At 33.0% G+C, this 22,258-nt stretch overlaps 3 protein-coding genes across 3 annotated transcripts in view; 1 reads left to right on the top strand and 2 right to left on the bottom strand.

Annotated features, from left to right (window-relative positions):
* Positions 1-296: 296 nt before the first annotated feature.
* On the bottom strand, positions 297-1,653 carry LOC149777556 (uncharacterized). Its single transcript, XM_089942165.1, has 2 exons — positions 557-1,653; positions 297-475 (listed from the first exon to the last, which is right to left on the bottom strand). The coding sequence occupies exons 1-2, from the start codon at positions 1,116-1,118 to the stop codon at positions 447-449; spliced, it is 591 nt and encodes a 196-aa protein (XP_089798291.1). The 5' UTR covers positions 1,119-1,653; the 3' UTR covers positions 297-446.
* A 3,419-nt stretch (positions 1,654-5,072) lies between these two features.
* Positions 5,073-18,843, bottom strand: LOC149777555 (tektin-1-like). The gene is made up of 7 exons (XM_089942164.1): positions 18,719-18,843; positions 16,452-16,656; positions 15,696-15,861; positions 14,878-15,006; positions 11,184-11,327; positions 9,157-9,379; positions 5,073-6,552 (listed from the first exon to the last, which is right to left on the bottom strand). Exons 2-7 carry the CDS (start codon positions 16,639-16,641, stop codon positions 6,196-6,198), a joined length of 1,209 nt encoding a protein of 402 aa, XP_089798290.1. The 5' UTR covers positions 16,642-16,656; positions 18,719-18,843; the 3' UTR covers positions 5,073-6,195.
* A 77-nt stretch (positions 18,844-18,920) lies between these two features.
* LOC149777554 (tricarboxylate transport protein, mitochondrial-like) overlaps positions 18,921-22,258 on the top strand; it is a 62,972-nt gene continuing 59,634 nt past the window's right edge. Inside the window, exon 1 of the mRNA XM_089942156.1 lies at positions 18,921-19,151. Coding sequence (XP_089798282.1) covers positions 19,019-19,151 — 133 coding nt within the window. The 5' untranslated portion in view covers positions 18,921-19,018. The remainder of the gene's footprint in view (positions 19,152-22,258) is intronic.

Raw genomic sequence — 22,258 nt, 5'->3', positions numbered from 1 at the left:
TAATTCATCTGACCATAAGGCCAAATGTGCAAATGGTCCTTTGTCCATCAAATGCCATCTGGTGCATGTGTCAGGAATTGATATTTTCAACTTTTTGAAAAACTGCTTGACCAATTTTAACCAAAGCTTGCACACAGCATCTGGCATAAAGGCTTTCAAGTTTGTATTTATGGTGCAGATTTTTCACATACGGCTACCATTACATTATGTAAAAAAATTCTTGAAATAATTTCTCCAAACTGTTTTGATCAAATTTGACAGAAAGTATAATGGCCTGAAGCTCTATTTAAGAAATGCTGATCTGCCATCAAATATGAACACTGTGACTGAATAGATAAACATTTAAAGTTTGTATAAATACTTACGACCCACCATCAAAAATGGACACCATTACAAAAATATAGAAAAGCCTTTAAATGAGGTCATAAAAACAGAGATCAAAAAAATTATGCATAAAGCATCCTGGCCTGAAGACCTAGGTTTTTACAAAATTTGGCATAAAGCATCCTGACCTGAAGACCTTCCAGGTTTGTACAAAATTTGGCATAAAGCAGACCTTCTAGGTTTGTACAAAATTTGGCATAAAGCATCCTGGCCTGAAGACCTTCTAGGTTTGTACAAAATTTGGCATAAAGCATCCTGGCCTGAAGACCTTCCAGGTTTGTACAAAATTTGGCATAAAGCATCCTGGCCTGAAGACCTTCCAGGTTTGTACAAAATTTGGCATAAAGCATCCTGGCCTGAAGAACTTCCAGGTTTGTATAAAATTTGGCATAAGGCATCCTGGCCTGAAGACCTTCCAGGTTTGTACAAAATTTGGCATAAAGCATCCTGGCCTGAAGACCTTCCAGGTTTGTACAAAATTTGGCATAAAGCATCATGGCCTGAAGACCTTCCAGGTTTGTATAAAATTTGGCATAAGGCATCCTGGCCTGAAGACCTTCCAGGTTTGTACAATATTTGGCATTAAGCATCCTGGCCTGAAGACCTTCCAGGTTTGTATAAAATTTGGCATACAGCATCATGGCCTGAAGACCTTCACGGTTTGTACAAAATTTGGCATAAAGCATCATGGCCTGAAGACCTTCACGGTTTGTACAATATTTGTCATTAAGCATCCTGGCCTGAAGACCTTCCAGGTTTGTACAAATGTCACTAATCCACCATCAAATATGGCCACTGTTAGTAAAACTATAAAATCGTTTAAACAACTTTTTTTTAATGGAAAACCATTGAAAAGAACTGGACAAACTTGACATCAAGCATCATGAGATGAAGACATTTCATGTTAATTAAATACAAATGATGAATCTCTGCAATCACATGTCAGTTGTTCTAAATAGTTTTTTCCAGTTATGTCAGAAATTATGTCTTGTATGCACAATTACTTCTGCAGCTTTCGAATGATTGGGTTAAACATTGGCATGATATTTATCATGATTGATGTATATAACATTATATTATTGTGGCCTGATTTTTTCAGCCACAAGGACATTGTTGTTTTGTGTCCTATGGACATATCTTAATCAAGTTGTAATTCATGTATAACTTCAAACTACATTATAACACAGGTAAATAAAATCGTTTATAATGATCTGATGATACTGATATAATAATAAAAGTTATTTCCTTACCCATTTATTTTGTTTTAATAACATGTTTCTAATGTCCTTGAAAGTTTAGGTTTTTTTGTTGCTACAAATCTAACAAATTGTTTACAACATCTGTTCAGCTCCATAAATGGAGCTGCATCCCCTTTGGTAGCACCAATTCCATTAGTCCATCTCTTTCTAATCATGCATTTGACTGTCTATATCTAGCATAGTCTGATAAATCAGTGCTTAAAACCTGTATTGGTATGGATGACTGGTCTGGGGTCCAATGTCATCTATTCGTCAAACATTGAAATTATTGCTGACAAATCTGTCCACAATGCATCAGTGCACAACAACACTGGAAAAAATTCTTCAGAAAGCATCATACTGATCCAAATTTCTTGACCATCTGCACTTGAACTGGGCTACTAGGTAGAAGTCAGCTGGATGATAAAAATCTAAGATCTATTTTATTTCTGTCAGATATGCAGGGTGGTATCCACTCATCTGACCTCTCACATTTGAAGAGAATGCTATGTCCACTAATTAGTATAGATTTCTATTGGTTATGGGCCAAGTGAGTTTATGGTATGGTCATGTTTCTGGCATTTGCATCATCCATCAATAATTATTTTTTCCAACTTCCTCCCAACAATTCAATGACCAATTTCCATCAAACTTGGTAGAGAGCATCTTGGCATAAAGGCCTTGTAATTAGTTTTAACACATGATGCTAATATGGAAAAACACAGAAACTCGTTCAACTGCTGAGCAGAATTTGACCAAATTTTACTTGAAGTACGGTAGCATAAATATGGTATGAATGATGCTTTTTCTACATCAAACATGGCCACCATTACTAAAAATAGACTAACAATTAAATATCTTCTCAAACACTGCTTAACAGACTTACAGTGAATTTGATTGAAAGCCTACTGACAATTCAGACTTTGAACATTGTGCTAGTGATGATCACATATGGCTATCATTCTTATAAAAGTGCTATTTAAATGCCATAAGACAAGAAAAAAACTGCTGGAAAGAATTTGACAAAATTTGACAAGGTATCCCAGCATAAAAGTTTTTAAAGTTTTAATGAATAATACCATTCTGCAGTCAAATATGGCCCTTGTTATTAAGAGCTGTTCCATTTAAGCATACATGGTACACAGGGAAGGCCGTTTTTTAAACATCTTTGCGGGTAATTTGATTTCACAAAATTATTATTAGTATGATTAGAAAATTCAAAATTGCATCTATAGGCGAGTACCCCACTTTAAAAGTGCCTTCCTTGGGTCCCATATATGTTTTAATGGAACAGTTCTAAAAACAGAAACAAATTTAATGAATTCTTCTCAATTACTGTTAAGTAGATTTTAACCAATTTATGACATTAAGCATTCTGACATGAAAGCCTTTCAAATGTATAAATGTTATTTTAATCTGTCTTCAGATATGGCTGCCATTATTAACACTCATAGACTTTAAATAAGTTCATCAAGAAAAATTTGCTAGACAGAATTTAAACCTAATTGACATTATGCAAGCAGGCAAAATGGCATTTTAAATTTATACAATTGATGCCATCTCCATTACTAAAACAATATAAATCTTTTGACAACTTGTTCTGAAGAAACCACTGAACAGAATTTGACCAGATTTGGCATCCACATCAGCATGATCTGCCATCAGTTGTGTAACATTACTGAAAAACAAGACTTAAGATGGCTTCTTCTAGAAAAACCTGATGAACAGAATTCAACCAAAGATACCAAGCGTCTTAGTTTAAAGGCCTTTCATTTCAATTGTTACTCAAAGAAAACCCTTCAAATGATTTATCCTCAAGAACCTGTCAGTTTAAGCTGACAAAATTTTACAGAAGCATCACAGTCATATCCTAAGATATTTCAGGTTTGCTGAGCTGCCATTTATTTTAGCTACCGTTACTAAAAATATGTAAAATTTGTAAATGTCCAAAAAACATTATACAAACGTACATCTCATAGTCAACATCACTTGCATTTGGTCTTTAGGTCAGTGAATAATCTCAGGCCCACTTGAGCCTTATTTTCACCTATGCAACAATAATAAGGTATGTTTACAGTTTTATATGCATGTGTGTAAACACGATTTTTATAAAATCAGTACATGTGCATTTAATAGTGGGATTCAAGGTTAATTAATTCTTTTTGTAACCACATCACCTTTGAAAATAAAGTTTTCACCTACAGTTACTGTAATGAACATTAATGAATGGATACACCTCAGGAAATGTATCTCAGTCATACCGGAACTTAGAAACTGACCTAATTTGCATGTCTGAATGACTTCTGTAGTTTCAGCAATTCATTCATTATACCATCAATATCTCTTACCCAGTTTCAGCGCCACTCATAAAAAAATGTATGCAGATAGATCAGGACAAAAGTAACTTAACCATACCAATAATAGGTCAGTGTGACTTAATTTCCATGCTATTGTGATTTTTACATTTTCAGCCATTTGTTCCTACAGTCTATATCTTAGACCCCATTTCACCCATACTAATGAAAATTGGTATGTGTATACATACCAATGAAAGTAGTTAAACTGTATAAAAAATAGTGAGAACAAATGTGCATGGTATAGTGACTTCTGTATTTTCAGCTATTTGTTCAGGACACCTCCATTGTACTAGACCCTATTTTATCTAACACAAACCTGATGTGATTACATCTTGATGAAAGTATGTCAACCATTCCCAAACCAGGTCATTTTGACCCAATTTTCACACTTTAGCGACATTTATAATTTAAGCTATTTGGTCATTTCATCCTGAATAAATTGAAGCCTATTTCATTTTCATGGAAGAAAAATCTGTGGATGCATCTTGAGGAATGCATCTACTGGTATACCAAAATGTGATCCTTGAGTATCATTTGTAGTTCCAGTCTTCTGTTTGCTACACCATCAATTTATTAGACTTGTATTTACCAGCAGTCATGAAAATCAACATGGAACTGCATCTTTTCAAAGTTAATTTTTAATTTTTGGCTGTTTGTTACACCCTCAATATCTTGGACCCTGTTACACCTCTACTTATGAAAATTGGTATGTAAAGACATCTCGAGGATGATGACTCAGTTATACTAAAACAGGGTCACTGTAACATAATTTTTATGCTTGATCAACCTTTTATATTTACAGCTATTTGTTCTTTACACCTTCAATATTTTGGACCTATTTCACCTACTCTTCTGAAAATTTGAGTGTAGCTGCATCTCAAAAAATGTAACCTCAACCATACCAAAAGAAGGTAACTGTGACCTAATTTTCAATCTTATATGACTGGTATTTTCCCTGATACCAGTCACTATACTGTCAGCTACTCCAGATCTGCTTCTGTTAGCAAGGGAACTTGTGTTAACAAGTAAACACCTTGTTACAGTATTAATATAAATTTTATTTAGATGCAGAAGTACAAATCCAAGCAATCTAGAATTTTGGAATTCTTTATTTTGAAAATCATTTCAGTGACATGTACTTGAAAGTGTTGTAAACATTTAATACTAATATACAAGTGTTCATTGCAGATGTAGATTATGTACTTAAGTAGATCTGCAGAGAATTATGGGTATCAGCTCCGCTAATTAGAAATTTAAATAACATATAAAGGTACAAGTATTCTAGTTCTGCCAGCATCCACTAAGTACTTTTTTATAGAAATGAAAGAAAACTTAAGAAGTTTATATCGAAGTAACAGAAATTAAGCTTTTTCCATATCATTGCAGTATTAAGCCAGAGATATATTTTGTCGAAAATTGCATTTAAAATTCCAATCACATTCTTGCTCAAATTTATTTTCAAAACAAATTTGCAGCTGTAAAATATTTAGTGGACCTTCATTTTATCTATAATATTTTCCTCAATATTTTGATTTGTCATTTTCTTGCTAAATCTTAAATTGAGGAAATGTGAAGACACAATTTTAATTATTTTGGTTGGCAAGTTGCACTTGAGGAATGAAGTTCTCAAAAAGCATAACCTGTCAGTTACTTCTAAAAATATATTAAAGAACTTGTCACAAAATGGCAGTACATAATCTGACATTATTATCACACAGAAATGGAATCATATGCAAATCTAAAGAATGAGAAACATGGACTTTTTCCTTCCCCAAAGTATTACAACAAATCAATAAAATCTTGATTAAAAACAATGTTGTGTGTGTGTGTGTGTGTCTATATATATATATATATATATATATATATATATATATATATATATATAATGTATTCCTTCCAAAATGTCTTTCTGAAACTAAAAGAGCCTTACTTATTTTTACAGTACAAACACACTTTGATTGTTTTTTTTATGTTTTTTTTTAATTGGAACAAAAAATATAATGAAAGAAACTAACCTATTGTGTTCCTTTTGAATATACAAATGTCATGTCCAAGTATTATTCAACAGTTCAAATAGAAATGTTTTCTAAATATCACAACCTTCTATTGTGTTTTTACCTTGATTGCATTATTATTAACAGTATCATATTTCTGACACGTTCTTGAAAATTCTGTTCTACAGATTACCAATGCATGCTAAACTAGAACATAAGAAATTAAAAATGTTGAATGTTAATACTCTTCCGCATTCCCATACATTCCACTTCATCAATGAATAATGTATTGGATTTAACCTCAATATCCTCTTCAAGTGACAGCTGCTTACGAATCAGTCCTTTAAGTGAATCCTGTGCATCTTTAAGACGATCCTGTAGCTGTTCAATGGATGCATTAATTTCATGAACCTCCTCGATCAGTTTGTACTGGACTGGGTCACGACACAGTTCCACGCTGGGTCGATTTTTGCGAGTATCAAGGCGAGTCTGTGCAAGCTTCATTGGCTGCTCTTTGTCAGCAATGGCAATCTGTAGTCTTGCAATGTTCTCTTCCATCTCCTTGATCTGAGCAATTACCTGTCATAAGATAAATAGGATGGTAGTCACATTCCAAAGCTATTCCAAATTATGGATTGATAGTTTTGTCCAACAGTCGATCTGTCTGGTGTGAACACTGATGTTAGGATCGACATTTAGGTGATTTTCTCTGACACTATTGCTTGTAATCGCATTACCTTGTATTGTAAATGTTTCATGATAAGTACTATAGCCATCAGTGAAAATTAAGTTGCTAATACCAATATTTTAAGGTTTGCAATCTGGCTGCAACATCACTGGCAGTTTTCTTGCAATTAAACAATGACAAAAAAGCTACAAACTATTAATGCTTTCCATTGTTTATTTATAATGTCAGATAAAAACTCTCAGCTGTATATAAATGCATGGTATGTATTAACAACATAAGTATAACTGATGAATATCAATTAAAATGTTGATGAATTGAACATTATTTGTAAGATTTGTTTTATGCACACACTAACAAAAACAAAAGGGAGGAAGTGCATTAGATAATCAAATTACTGCCTGACATGGCATTATAAATGTGATACCTCTGTGACCTTTGGGAAGACTCCCTAATTCAGACTCTGCAAGTGGCCAAAAAAGAATTAAGATTTTAAGTCTTCCTTAAGCTAATCCAGAATTTCCTGACATGTTGTACAATATTCCGTCTGTACTCACTTATAATTCAAAATCCAACTGCAAACTGCACAGGCACATATCTGCCATCGCATAATGCGCTGGCATAGCTGGGTCTGTGCAGTTTGCTAGGAGTAATCAGTAGAACAAACAACATATACCCTGATCTGCAGGCTCATTATGCAATGGCAGATCAGGATCTTTGTTGTTTGCAGTTTGACTAGACTTATAAGCAAATATACATGGTAGGCACCTTTTTAAAAATTTTTTTATTAAAATCAAGACAAAATCTCCATGAAGGCTATTACGTTATATGTATATCTAATGGAAAGGTAAGGTTGCATTCATATACTGTAGTGGCTGATGGCAAAGCAGCTTGATGGATTATAAAAATTATAGTGGACATGATACTATTATAAACCTTTGTTTTGGTGAATATGAAGTTTAGGAACCAGTAAACCTCAGTTTGATTAGTGAAGAGGTCACTATGATGGGTTTCCTGGTTAATGTGTGTGTATTTTTAACATAACTTTAGCAATTTTTCAATGACATCTCGCTACAATGTCTGCAATGTGGCAGTTTATAGAGATGTCTAGCACTGGGGCATCATGCTACAGACATGTAGCATTATGTTCCACCCAGTCACATTATTCTGACCCCAGGCTGACAAGTCCTAACAATAACCTCTTAAAGCTGAGTGCCTAGTGAGGCAGCTGTCCTAATTTTTATAATTTTTTGGTATTACTCAGCTGGGATTTGAACCTGCAACCTCCAGCATCCAAGGCAGACATTCTGACCACTTAGGCCACTGGTATGCAAAAGTAAACCTCAGTCTGACAGATGAGGAGGTCACTATCATAGGTTTACTAGCTCATGAACAAGTAAACTTAAGTTTGACGAGGTCACCATCATAGGTTTAATGGTTTATAAAACCTCATATTCTTCAAAACAAGGTCTAGAATATTATTCTGCATTGTAATTGTACAAATGCCATTTCAGATGCAAGAAGCTTTGAAATTAATGCTATGACATTACATAAAAGCCAATGACATCATGCCCATGCAACATAAAAAATGACCTAGGTGACATCACATAAAAGCCAATGACATCATGCCCATGCAACATAAAGAATGACCAAGGTGACATCACATAAAAGCCAATGACATCATGCCCATGCAACATAAAAAATGACCTAGGTGACATCACATAAAAGCCAATGACATCATGCCCATGCAACATAAAGAATGACCAAGGTGACATCACATAAAAGCCAATGACATCATGCCCATGCAACATAAAAAATGTCCAACGTGACATCATGTTAAAGCCAATGACATGCCCATGCAACATTAAAAATGACCAATGTGACATGAAGAAATATTACATGTGACATTGTGCCATCCAATAAAAACCAATTCTCAAAGGAATTATGTAATTAATAATTTTGTGGAAATTATCTGACGATTATTTTAGGCAGCAATTCAACTGGGGAAAAAATAATAATCTGTGCTATTAAGTTTGTAACAGTACAGCCTAATTTAGAAATAATCATGCTGAGAAATATAGTCCAAAAATGGTGCAGATTGTTTGATAAAATGAATGTTTAGATTTAAATTTGTGCCGGGCATTTAATAGGAATAGTAACCACATTATGCTGGTGGAGTTATATTGACAATTACTGAATAACTGGGTTTTAGCTAACCAATACTGTATTATTCTATGCACAACAAAAAATTGGGAATACTTCACTAAATCACAAAATCTGTTGAAAAATAAATGCTTTTACATATAAAGTACTGTATATATAAATAGAAATTGCACACAGCAGAGTAATTAAAAGATCTGATTTTAAATTTTCTTTATATATTTAGGAGTTAATTGAAAACATTAACTGAAATTTGTATCAGGTCTTGCCTTTATTTTGTAGAATGTATTTCCTAATTCATGCAAGTGTCATTATAATTTGATGTGGTGGATGCTGACCTTGTTAAGGTGATCCTCCAATTTACTCTTAGCATCCTTGGTTTCGGCAATTCTCTTGCTGAATGCCAAGTTGACATCGGAACATTGTTTTCTCATATCATTGGTGGTCTGCTGGAGAATGCCATCAACCAGAGAACGAAGTTCAACGGAGCTCTGTCGTTCTCGTTCTGTCATCAGGATGTTAGCATTTGAGAAATTTTGCCAGTCCTCAGGGGACACGGAGCTAAAGAATAAAGAGAAATGTTATTTTTTACATGCAGCAAGGGTTGGTGGGTTAGCAGTATTTATATAATGGATAAATACATATTTTTTCAACATGAAAGTTTTAAAACATATTTAAGAAAAAAGATATGTAAAAGCAAACATAACTGCAGCTTACTGGAATACATAGTAATTGTTGAAAATTTCTTCTTTTTTTTATAATTCAAGAATTCTTTGCCATAACAATTTTTCATGCTTAAAAATTGAGCCCAGTTCTCGGATAAATACTTGCATGCAGCAACCATTCAGCTCAGTGTACAATAAAACTAAAATCATTATTAGCATCAAAACTGATAACTCTATTGTTTCATTATGCATCTCTGATAGGAGTACATGTTAATCAAACTGATTCAGCCATTCTAGAGAAGAAATTAAACACAGATGTGTTCACCTGGTTGCTATTGAAGTTACGTTATTGCAAAGGAAACCATTCCAATCATTATTTTATAGAATATATCCTATAAAACAAAACTCCTGCCAAGCTTGATCGTAACATTGTTCAGTCATTCACCTAGTTGGTACAGATGCTACATTACTGCTATATAAACCATCCCAAACATAATTCTGGTATAATATGTCCTATTAACGATTCCTACAAATTTTGATCAAAAATGGCTCAGTCATTCTGAAGAAGTGGTTAAAAATGGGTTTTCCACCTAGTTGCAATGGAAGCCATATCACTGCTAGAGAACCACAAAAAGAAAACAATCTGGTCAAACATGTAATACAAATTGTTCCTACAAAAAAAAAATTGCCTTGGCTGTTCAAAAACAACAAGTTTAAATATTGTTGCAAATAAGGTCACTAAATGCTAGAGAAACTACACCATACAAAAATCTCAGAACATAGTTAAGGAACATTCTTTTCTCATTTTCTAAAAACTAAAAATGGCTCAGTCATTCTGGTTAAGTAATTAAAACTAGGTTTTCCATATCGCTGTTTTGGAAGCCACACCTATTCTAGGAATGCCATCTCAAAGCAAATTCAAATAGATATGGAAAGATACAGAGCTACAGCTAAAAGTGAATTTCATTATTTTAAATCAAAGTTGATAGGGAAAGATGAAAAATTAAATCACAAGAATAACAGAGAGAAGAAGCAAAACAAAGAGCATAGGAGAAGGATCAAAGTAAAGGGTTAATCAAGTTGGTTTTGCAGTCTAAACATGAAGAAAACAGTATTAAACTATCAATTCTATTGTCAACTAAAAGTCAACTGATAATACAATTTACCATAATCCTCACAATTTGTTAGAGTCAGAGAAAGATACACAGAAAAATCACTGTATGCGGAGTTCCTGCATACTCTGCATACCACAGCGGCAAATGAATTCAAGGTAGGGGCAGAATGGCAGTCTAGCACACAACCAAGAATTGCTGACAAGTTCAGATCTTGGAGACTGACCACAACCCCCACCTCAATTAAAGACTGAAAAAGAGTGTTTCATCTTGGAATCTTGGAAGTTTTCCCACATTATTATTCATTTTGGCAAAACATTATGGTATTATGGACAAATATATTATCAAATTTCTGCCATTAATTACTGGGCTACAACTGGGGCTGTTAAAATAGAATGCTCCAAGTCACATGGTTTTATGAATATATTTGATACCATCAATTATCAAACTTTCACTGTTAATTAATTGCTATACTTGGGGCTGTTAAACAGATGAATTTGTGTAATGTAAATTTCACCTAACTTAAATGTACTTAATCAAGCTAGTTTTCTAAAGTTTCACTGTACATGTATAAAGACTATTACTTACTTAGCTTCAATCTTGGTGACACCTTCTTTAAAGCCAATAGAGGGTGTGTTATTTCGCAGGTTTTCACAATACTCATCTATTGCTACAGCTGAGAATTTGTCCTTTAAATCCTTTTCCATCTGGAACTTTGCTTTTCGGTTTAATCTATTGTCAATGATTGAGGAGAAATGTCCAATAAGTGATATGTCAGTATAAGTATAATCTGATATAGCACACACATGCACAATATATATATATATATATATATATATATATATATATATATATATATATATATATATATATATATATAAGAATGTAATAATAATAATAATAATAATGCTTTATTTATAGAGGGTGACTCATTAGTCAAGGACTATTCTCCCTTGAGGCCCTCTTAAGGAGAGTATAACAATGCACATTATATGAAGATGGCAATAATTACTGTTTATTTTAACATGTTTAGTATTAAAATACTAAATTCCATTATCTGTTAGAAACACATACATGCTCATGATATCTTTTCTTAAATATTCTAATATTTTCAGCAGATTTTACATGTAGTGGAAGCTTATTCCACAGAACTGTACCAGAGTATTGAAAACTCTTTTTAAATTGCTCTGTTCTTGGTTTTGGTATTAGAATGTTTCCATGTGATATTGATCTCAACTGGTATTGTGCTGAAAAAGGCCTGAATAAGTCTTGAAGATACTCTGGTGCAGTTCCATGTAGACATTTATATAAAAGAACTGCCTTGTGAAAATCTATCCTGTCATATATTGTGAGCCATTTGAGTTCTGTAAATAATTCTTTTGAGGGATGATCAACAGATGCATCTAAAATTACACGTGCTGCTCGTTTCTGAAGTTTATAAATCCTGTCAAGCTCAGATTTGGCACAGTTTCCCCATACATTAGAACAATAATCCATTGTTGGAAGAATATATGACTTGTAGTATAGATTGCGAGTTTCCATAGGTAAATATTTCTTGATTCTGCTGAGAAGGGCAATTTTGGATGACAGTGTTTTACAAAGCTTATCAATATGGTCATTCCATAATAAATTATTATCTACAGACACACCTACAAGCCTTTCATGTTTGACATTTTCTAATGGATGATTATTTATTGCAAGAGACAGTTTTGGGTTCCCTGACTTGTGTAGCTTTTGTGATGTCCCCAAAATCATACATTTTGTTTTACCTTCATTAATTACCATCCTATTTTGTTGTGCCCAGTTTTGGACTCTGATAAGGTCTGAGTTTAATTTCATTTGGATAACTTCAGTATCAGAACTAGATGTATACAAAGTTGCATCATCTGCAAACAAATCTGTGTTTGTGGATTCATTATTTAATGGTAGATCATTGATATAGATAAGGAAGAGGAGAGGGCCCAAAACTGAGCCTTGAGGGACTCCTGAATGAATAGTGCGAGTTTGAGAGCTAATATTGCCAATGCTTACTTGTTGAGACCTTTGGTTTAGGTATGATCTAAACCAGTTTAAAGAAGGATTGTCAAATCTGTAACAGTTCAACTTTTGCAGCAGAATTTCATGATCAACAAGATCAAAGGCTTTCTTGAAGTCAAGGAAAACAATCCCAGTCATATGTCCATTATCCATTTCCTTCAGCCAAAGATCAATTAATTTGGTAAGTTCTGTTTGGCACGAGTGGTACTTTCTAAATCCTGATTGAGCTTTATGAAATAGAGAGTATGTTTCGAAAAATTTATAGACCTGAATGGCTACATGCTTTTCAAATAGTTTTGACAATACAGGTAGAATTGATATTGGTCTGTAATTTCCTGGATCCTCCTTTTCTCCTTTCTTAAAGATAGGTGTAACCTTTGCACATTTCAATGTTTCTGGAAAATTACCACTCATTATACTTAAATTTATGATATGCGTTAGTGACTTTGTTATTACTGGTGCAGCAATTTTAAGAATTCGTGGACCAATACCATCCAATCCAGAGGATTTATTAATATTAACCTTAATTAGCATATCAAAAACATCACCTTCACTAACATTAGCTATTGAAAAATAATTTTCATCAGGAATTTTAGCTTTTATAAATAATAGAAGAGCATCAAGTTCAATTGGGATATTAGTCTGGTTCTGAATACTCTTACTGGAGATGCTTATGAAGAAATTGTTGAACATTTCCACAATGTCTTGTACAGATGTTGCTATATCATCATTTTGCTTAAGTCTAGGGGGAAGGCAACTGTTCTTGCGTGGGTTCAGCTCTTTTAGATGCTTCCACAATGTTTTGGTACTCTTACTTTCATTAATAGCCTGTTTATAGTAGTTCTCTTTTGCCTTATCTATCAGGTACTTAGTTTTATTTCTCCACTTTCTATAGCTTTTCATGTCTTTTTTCTTGTGGAAATTATCTCTTAGGTGCCTAGCCTCATTGATCTCAGGGGTAATCCACTTGGGTGTAATTTGGTGTTTAAATATATATATATATCCATTAATGACATCAATTGTCATGAAAGAAAAATCACATAAAGGTTGACGTTACAATGAATGACATGATCTTAAAATATGAAACCTATGACTCTTTAAAACATTTCTTTGCTGTGACTGATCTGAATTTAAAGAGATGATTAATAATTGATTAGAATGAGTCAGACTAAAATGCCTGTCACATGCTAGTTCCAAGGTAAAATGTATGTGTATGTGTAATCATGACTCTTATGATTGCTTTGCTTATAAGTTACATCTGATTAAAAACAATTTACCTAATCCTAAAATGAAAATACTGATTGTTTTCTTTTGCTTTTAGTTTGTACTCTTATATATATATATACATACAATTATATATTTACAATTGATATATATGTGCACAACATATCAATTCTTTTATTAAAATTTGATCAAATTCTATACAATGCCTTAGCATTAAGGCCATTGTGATACAAAGTATCTAACTGATGAATCCAGTAACTTTGTTTTTAATCAGCCTCTCCATCTATCCATTAATGACATCAATTGTCATGAAAGAAAAATCACATAAAGGTTGACGTTACAATGAATGACATGATCTTAAAATATGAAACCTATGACTCTTTAAAACATTTCTTTGCTGTGACTGATCTGAATTTAAAGAGATGATTAATAATTGATTAGAATGAGTCAGACTAAAATGCCTGTCACATGCTAGTTCCAAGGTAAAATGTATGTGTATGTGTAATCATGACTCTTATGATTGCTTTGCTTATAAGTTACATTTGATTAAAAACAATTTACCTAATCCTAAAATGAAAATACTGATTGTTTTCTTTTGCTTTTAGTTTGTACTCTTATATATATATATATATATATATATATATATATATATATATATATATATATATATATATATATATAATGTAGTGATGATGTTTGTACCCGAGCCATGCAACAACATACACATATATATTGTACTGTTCATGTCTGTACCTGATCTGTTCAATAGTCTGTATATATGTATTGTAGTGTTGATGTCTGTACTTGATCTATTTGATAGCCTGCAAATATGTATTGTGGTGTAGATATCTGTACCTGATCTGTTGTATACATGTATTTTAGTGTGATATATGTACCTGATCTATTGTATACATTTGTTGTAGTGTTAATATCTGTACCTGATCTGTTGTATACATGTATTGTAGTGTGATGTCTGTACCTGATCTGTTGTATACATGTATTGTAGTGCTGATGTTTGTACCTGATCTGTTCAATAGCCTGCTCCAGGGTTCTCTTTAGAAGTGTCTGTACTCCCTCAATTGTCTCCACCTCTTTAATCAGTTCCTTCTGAACATCATCATGGACCAGATCAATCTGCTTTCTTTTCTCTCTACAATAATACAGAACTACTGAAACTGAGCACTTAGAAATAAGCAAAGACACTGCTCCCTCTCTATATCACTGTACATAATAGTGACCTGTGTAAATGTAGGTAAGTATGTCATATAGTGGCAAAAATGTGTTATAATAATTAACAAAATACTAAATAGGACATTTACCTATAGGAAGCCACACTGTAATTAAGTATGAATATCAGAACAAACTTTTATTTCTTTAATAGGATCCAAGACATTATTTATTCTGAGAGACTTTGTACTGTGAGATCACTTCATGGTCAAGCCATTATATGGAAGAAATATACAGTGTAACTGCTTAATCTTGAACTCAGTGACTATTTATGACAATCCTGGGCTATCATATACACATGAAGCATATTACTAACTTAAATCTGGTTCATTTTAATAATTTTATTGCTTTTAACAAGAAATTCTATTCGAATGAATCTGCTTAAAGTATCCCTTAGGGTTAAGTCATTTAAACACATGACATTACAAATGTGTACTTTCAGTTACTGTACTTTCGTGTCTCTGAAGTGAAAGCACTGTTCACGGAACTATATCCCTGTAAATGATTTAAAAGCTATTGAAAATTGGTTGGTGCATCAAAATAAAATGAAGTCCTTTTTCCTCCATCTTGTTTCAGGCAAATGCAAGCATGTGCCCTTAAAAGGATATTCACCTGTTCATTAAGCATTGTCTTGCTATATGAAGAGGCTCATTTGTTGATTCCAGGGCCTTATCAACTCTTGTTTTGAAAGCCTGAAGGTTATCTATCTCTACTGTGATATCACTTAATTTGTCCTCAAGCTCTTTCTTCCAATAGTGGATATCATCCAGGCGTTGTTCTATAAACAAAAAGAGCAGCAATGAGAACTAAAACAGATTAATTAAGGATATTCATCCGAAATTCTTTCAATATGGGAATTAATATGGCAAAAATAGTTAATTCTTTTCCTTTAAACTATATTGCATTGAATACAGTGCTTGGAGCAACAGCAATTCAAAATCATAAGTATTATGTGTACACCAGAAATTTCATGTATTTGATAAAAAAGAAAGACACATAATTAAAAGGCAACATTACATTTTTTTATTTCTACTTATTTCAAGGGCATTCAGAATTGTATATATATATATATATATATATTAAAAATCACTAATTTATTATGCTTCATATTCAAACTTTTTTTGTTTTTTGTTTACAAAGAAAGGAATATTACTGCACTGAAATTCAAATATGTGTTGGTTTTGAATTAGTGAAAAAAAAAGCAACGTTGACAAAATATTATGCAGAGTTTTAGCCATGGATTATCCTTTTTTGAATTAAATCTAAATCTCGCATGAAGCTGATAAATCTCAAACTACTCCCTCATGCCCAATATCCTGTCCAAAAGGATATGACTTACAAAACGAGTGACTGAAATATTTAACTTACGGAATTTTTTGTTGACATCCTTTTGTGTCTTCTCTGTTCTTTTCTCCCTTTCATTTGCTAAGCGTTTTGACTCTTCTACCAATCTCTCAGCTGCCTGGCGCTCTGTCTCTGCATTGGCATATTTTGTCAAATTTGATGTTGTCCAATCCTGGTGAGTGAATCTTGTAGGTGGCTGCACCAGCTTGGCCATTCTTTTGCACTATGTCTATATTTGTAAAAAAGAAAAATATATAAAATTTCATTCTTTCAACTTTATCATAATTTCTTTCATACTCTTATCTTTTCACTAAGAAAGCAATGGTGTGCAAATGCACATAATATTCAACACAGGTTGATGCAGAATTACTAGACAGACTAACCCTAAAGTGAACTTCAATGTAGCTGCTTTCATTGATCCTAAATAAGATAATAATTGTTGTTCTAAAATGTATGTAGCCTGTGTTATATTGGACATAAATGTTATATTGGTGTATGTATTGAACTGCCTATATATGTTTACAGTGTACAGCCTGCCAGACTGTGCATTACCATGTGCAGTAGAATATGCATGTACAGGACATCTCAAAACAACCTGTAACATGTATATGTAAGTAGGTAGTTCAGTGAAGTGAGTAAAAGAATAAAAGTGTTCACCAAAACAGAACATACATTGCATTTTGGCACTCATTACTAACCCTGTCCTATTCTCCTTTTTCTCAGTGTAGTCTATCAGAAGTCTTCACAGAGAGCAGTTGTGCAACTCTCATTAATGTAGTGATACTTGTAGAATATAAATCTGTATTTAAATACATATTTCTTTTACAAGAAATATAAGCTACTTTTTACAATGAAATCTTATTTCTCGCACGGATAGTAGATAATTTATAACTATGAATGATATCTGCATGATATTTACATTGCATATGAATTGTGTAAAGTTTATATTGTCTCTGTTTTAATTTTCTTGTTTGTATCTGTACTTGAATATTTGTTTCAGATGTTGTAGGTTTAACTGCTACCTACTTGACATAAGTTGTTGTTGTTGTAGGGTTTAATGCTAATTTCAGCACAAGATAGGCTATACATGGTGGCCATTATAACTGGTGGAGGAAGAACCCTGGAAAACCCTGGGAAGAACCACTGACCCACATGAAGCTACTGGCAAGCTTTCTCATGTACCCACATTAGCCAAGCCTGAGACTTGAACCCATGCAGACAGAGGTGAGATGGCAGTGATCCAGAACAGTGAGCACTTTAGACCACTCGGAGCCCCACCCAACATCAGTGAATAAATTTATATTGACTCGTGAATCACCAGTCTACATTTAATATTTAATTAGTTTTACCAAAGTCTATCAATTTCTAACGTTTGAGTGACCTGCACCATAGTTGTCATAAAAAATCTTCCCGATGAATATCTACTGATCAATATAAACATTGATAATGGCAGCTGAGCAGTTAGTTGAGCTGAGAAAATGGTATGTCAAGTTTAATAATTGCCAATGCAGACAGGGTTGTACACATTTTTCCAATATGTGGCATTTCATTGTAAGTTCATAGTGTGACCTTCAGTCTGGTTTATAATGGATCTCACCTCTTCGTTGGCCTTATCTACAAATGTTCACACACTTTAAAACTGATTTAGTTTGATGTATTTCCTGGGGCAACAATATAATTTTCTTGCCAGAAATATTTATAGATGAGCAACAAAATAAACGAAATATCTGCGATTTAAAGGTATGTTTAATTACATTTTCATAAATGTCATTTATAGACATGAAATAACTTAGTTGGTACTACACACCGACATGACCTGTATATCTAACATTTTTGTTCATTACAGTAATTATTATTACCTCATAATAACACTGAACTTCCAGGGGTACATGGCTAGCAGAACACCCGGCCGCTTCAGACCTTTTCCTTTTCTTTTCCACTGTTTATAATATATGACAAACTTTACTTACGTATGTATCAGTCATTTCAGACATTCTGAACCGGCTGGGTGGTCTGCCATATTTCTACTCTCAAAACGACAACATGTAGGCGACCAACGATGCTTATAGGCAAAAATAATGACTATACTATATATTAACGAACCTCAAAATCTCGGTCGAGGCTAAATTATAATACCAAACCCACCCACCCTCTAAATATCCATCTTAAATTGTTTCCTCACCACAACTTATCTCGCCAATTCAACGTGGTAGTGGCAATTTACAATTCCAAACTATTTTTGAAAAATGGAACTGACTAAGTATAAACTTTTTTTGTTGAATAAAACTCACCAAAATCTCCGAAGATCTGTTTCCAAACGTCAAGCAACAACTATCACCGTAATAAAAGGTTTTCCTAGCAACCGGGTTGCTAAAGCAAATGTACACTGAATTCTATTGGATAAACTCACTTGAAGCGCGAGACGAATGTTACATAGAATTTCATTGGTTAAATTATCGCGTGATACGATTAGTTGAGCTTGTATATAAGATGTTTCATGCGGCGAGAGCAAATTGCAGTGACGTGTTATTGTTTTGGAAAGGCGAAGTCAGTGTACGTATAGTTCTATATAACTCGGCTGTTCCTTCAACATGGACCGAGATAGAAGCGATTTTAGGTCGCCTTTCCTAAGGCCACTGTCACACCATCTTGCTGCATCAGCTGCCAGTTCAGCTGACAGTTCACCGAAATCCACACAGAAGACCCTAAAGGGGATAATTGCAGGTGAGTACAGTAACTTTGTTATTATTATACTGTGTAGTATTAACACGTGAAAGAGCAGACACCGGCTATTTCGGGATTTCGGGATTGACTATTAATAATATTCAGGATGGTGTTTAAATTTATTTAGAGCCGGGATATTTTTATTTTATTTATTTTTACCTCATAATATATTTTGGTTGCTTAATATAATGGATATAACAGGATTGTTTCTTTGTTTTATGTCAGTCAGAGAAAAAAAATAAAACAGTAGATCAGGCTCTCTGCAGTTTGTTATGTATCTGACCTAAGTGAGTATTGACATTATATATATGTGAGAAATCTGAATATTACTCAGCAGAGTGAAAACAGTTTATTTCAACATCATTTTGCTCGGTATTGAATTGCTTCAAGACTGAAGGTGGGAGGAATCATTAATTAAAACTTAAAAGTTTTTATGTGTAACCATTTTTCAGAAAATAATAAATATCGCAGAGAACATATTTTGTCAAAGTGCATACATGGCCACCATTCTAATCCATTGTATCAATATGGATCCATCTATGTACCTGTAGGCCCATCTGTCTATCAAGTTTTATTCTGTTGCAATGTAATAGATGAAATATGCACATTTGGACCAAAACTGACACCTGTCACCCCAGAAATTAAGTACATGTATGGTATAATCTAGAATTTGTGATTTCAATATTTATGCTAATTTAAAAAACAAGCAAACATAATATTAAAAAATCAGCAGAATACACACAAATATATTATGATTTACAAGACCTACCATTTATCTTCTTTTACACTCTCCTATATTTATAACCACCCACCCACCCGCATTTTATTTTTGAAATTGAGATTTTCTATCCAGATATTTTGTTTTGAATAGTAACCATGCTTTTGTTCGATGTTCGTCTTCTCGATTTATTGGGAGTTAGTGCCATGAAGACACAACAAATTATTGATGTATGTTTCTTTTAATGAATGATATTTTAATCCTGTGTGAAAACTAAACAAAAAGTACAGACCTTAATTTAATGGTGCACTTTATATTATCTCATCTGGCATTTATGTATTAGGTCCCTGTATATGATGCAAACAGGAACTAGTCTGTATTTGTGTACACAACACAGGTAAAGTACATGCACACATATTTCTAAGATTTTAGGGAGTTCCGCAAAACAAGTAATTCATCTGTATGTTTATATGGCAGCACTAAACATTCTGCGTGAATTAAAGTGGAAACCTTTTGTATTGAGAATGAGGAAGTTTGCGTGCATGAATGTTTTCTGTAGTTCCCAAAATAGCTGTGTGGTGTAGTCTTACTTAAAAAATATGTAAATGTAATGTTATTGTCATATAACAGTAGGTTGAAGCACCATGATTTTTCCTTTAAGTTTGTGTTTTGATTTTTTACTTATTAACTTATTTATTCAGTGTATTTAATCCTTAATGGTTATATATATATATATATATATATATATATATATATATATATATATATATATATATATATATATATAATTTTTAGTTTAAATTATTTGATTTATCAAAGTCAGAACTCTTATCAGCTTTTAGTCAGATTTGGTATGTGAGCTTTTGTCATTAAAAGATTTGGATTATGAGTGACATTCCTGTATATTAATGAGGTGGTTTTGAATCTGGTAGGTTTAGCAGATTTGGATATGTTTGTTAAAGGTGGTGGTTTAGAAATTGCAAAATGTTTGGAAGGTAAGAAGACTAAGTCATTTACATTGAAGACTGTTAAAGAGTCAATATTCTTATGTCACTTGTTTAGGCTCGAATAAACAGTTGCACAAGAAAGAGTGACAAAAACAAGCTTTGAAAAATTAAAATAATTTATTATAGAATCAAATCCAAGAATACAATTTTAATAGTCCTAATAACAAAATGTTCTACTGATTTCATGTTCGAATCCCAATGAAGAATCCAAGATGGAATACGATGATGTATGCTGCAATTTGTAGTGTTAAAGTCTACAGTTCCTTGTAGAAACAAGAATTATCACTCCAGTTTCTGAGAGCTGAATAAAATTTATTAAAAAATGGCCTTGTTCCACAGTATAACACGAGCACACATATTTTTCAGAAAAATAACAGAATTAATCCATTTGAATCCAAATAATTTGAAATGGCTCCAAACCAAGTAATCTGAAATAACTCCAAACAGCACAATGTACAACTAACAGCTTAACAGCCCAGCTTCTACTGAGATTAATTCTGTAAAACATGGATTAAGTCGTGTTCTAAACGTAAACAAGGTCACGTGATCATCTTTTGGAAACTTATGCAAAGCAAGTACCTGTTATAGGTCACTTACACCCAGAGTGACCCTGACGAAAACCAATCATTTTAAAATAAAATGGAACTTGTTTACAATGGTTGCTACAAATTTTGAAACAAGGTCAGGATTTATAAACTAAGTCAAGGTCAAACTCTTTTCTAAAAAAAATAAGTATCATCTCTAGTGAATAAATTTACATTACAATATCATATAATGAAAAATAAAGCATAAAAATTTAAAACTGACAAACAACTAAATTGAAATAAATATATATTAAATCAGATATACAAAACAATATGAGAAGTACAAATTTAAATATCCAAGTTTTTTCTTTACCTATCATCAGGAGTTAACAGGGGATGTATATTTAGCAGAGGTTATAGAAATTGAAAATTTTGATGCATTTAGTAGTGGCAACATGAAATTTTTGTATAGGGGCAACTATTAAAAATATTACGGTACTTTAAAAGTGCAAATATGAAAAGTTTATAAGTTATGAATTGGGACTTTGGCTGTAGTGGCAGGGAGAGATCCAGGTGATAATGCTTGCTTTATAAATTATTTGTCCTTTTTATTCCAAGAAAATCTTCCTATGGCTGTGGTCTAGGAAATAATATGAATGACACCACTATTGACAGGCAATATAGCAACTGCTATCCCCTTTATTGCTTTAATGTATGCATGAATTTGCATTCACAAGCTGAGGTATTTGGCTCCTCATGTGAGTGATATTGAGTGAGTTTGGCCACTTGTGTTAACCTTTGACCTAGATTCTCCACAATTGTGCATTAGTGTACTTGAATTTATGACTCTTATCTGCC

Source organism: Sinohyriopsis cumingii, chromosome 18 (assembly GCF_028554795.1).
Source record: "Sinohyriopsis cumingii isolate HCF-2022 chromosome 18, ASM2855479v2, whole genome shotgun sequence".
Lineage (NCBI taxonomy): Eukaryota > Metazoa > Mollusca > Bivalvia > Unionida > Unionidae > Sinohyriopsis > Sinohyriopsis cumingii.
This window is presented reverse-complemented; position numbering and strand designations above follow the sequence as displayed.

Coding starts and splice junctions, on each gene's coding strand:
- LOC149777555 (XM_089942164.1), bottom strand. CDS start 16,641: ATGGCCAAGCTGGTGCAGCCACCTACAAGATTCACTCACCAGGATTGG. Junction 15,862..16,451: donor GGATGTCAACAAAAAATTCC/GTAAGTTAAATA, acceptor TTTTGTTTATAG/AACAACGCCTGGATGATATC. Junction 6,553..9,156: donor TGGAGGATCACCTTAACAAG/GTCAGCATCCAC, acceptor ATCTTATGACAG/GTAATTGCTCAGATCAAGGA.
- LOC149777556 (XM_089942165.1), bottom strand. CDS start 1,118: ATGCTTAATGACAAATATTGTACAAACCGTGAAGGTCTTCAGGCCATG. Junction 476..556: donor ATTTTGTACAAACCTAGAAG/GTCTGCTTTATG, acceptor GTAAAAACCTAG/GTCTTCAGGCCAGGATGCTT.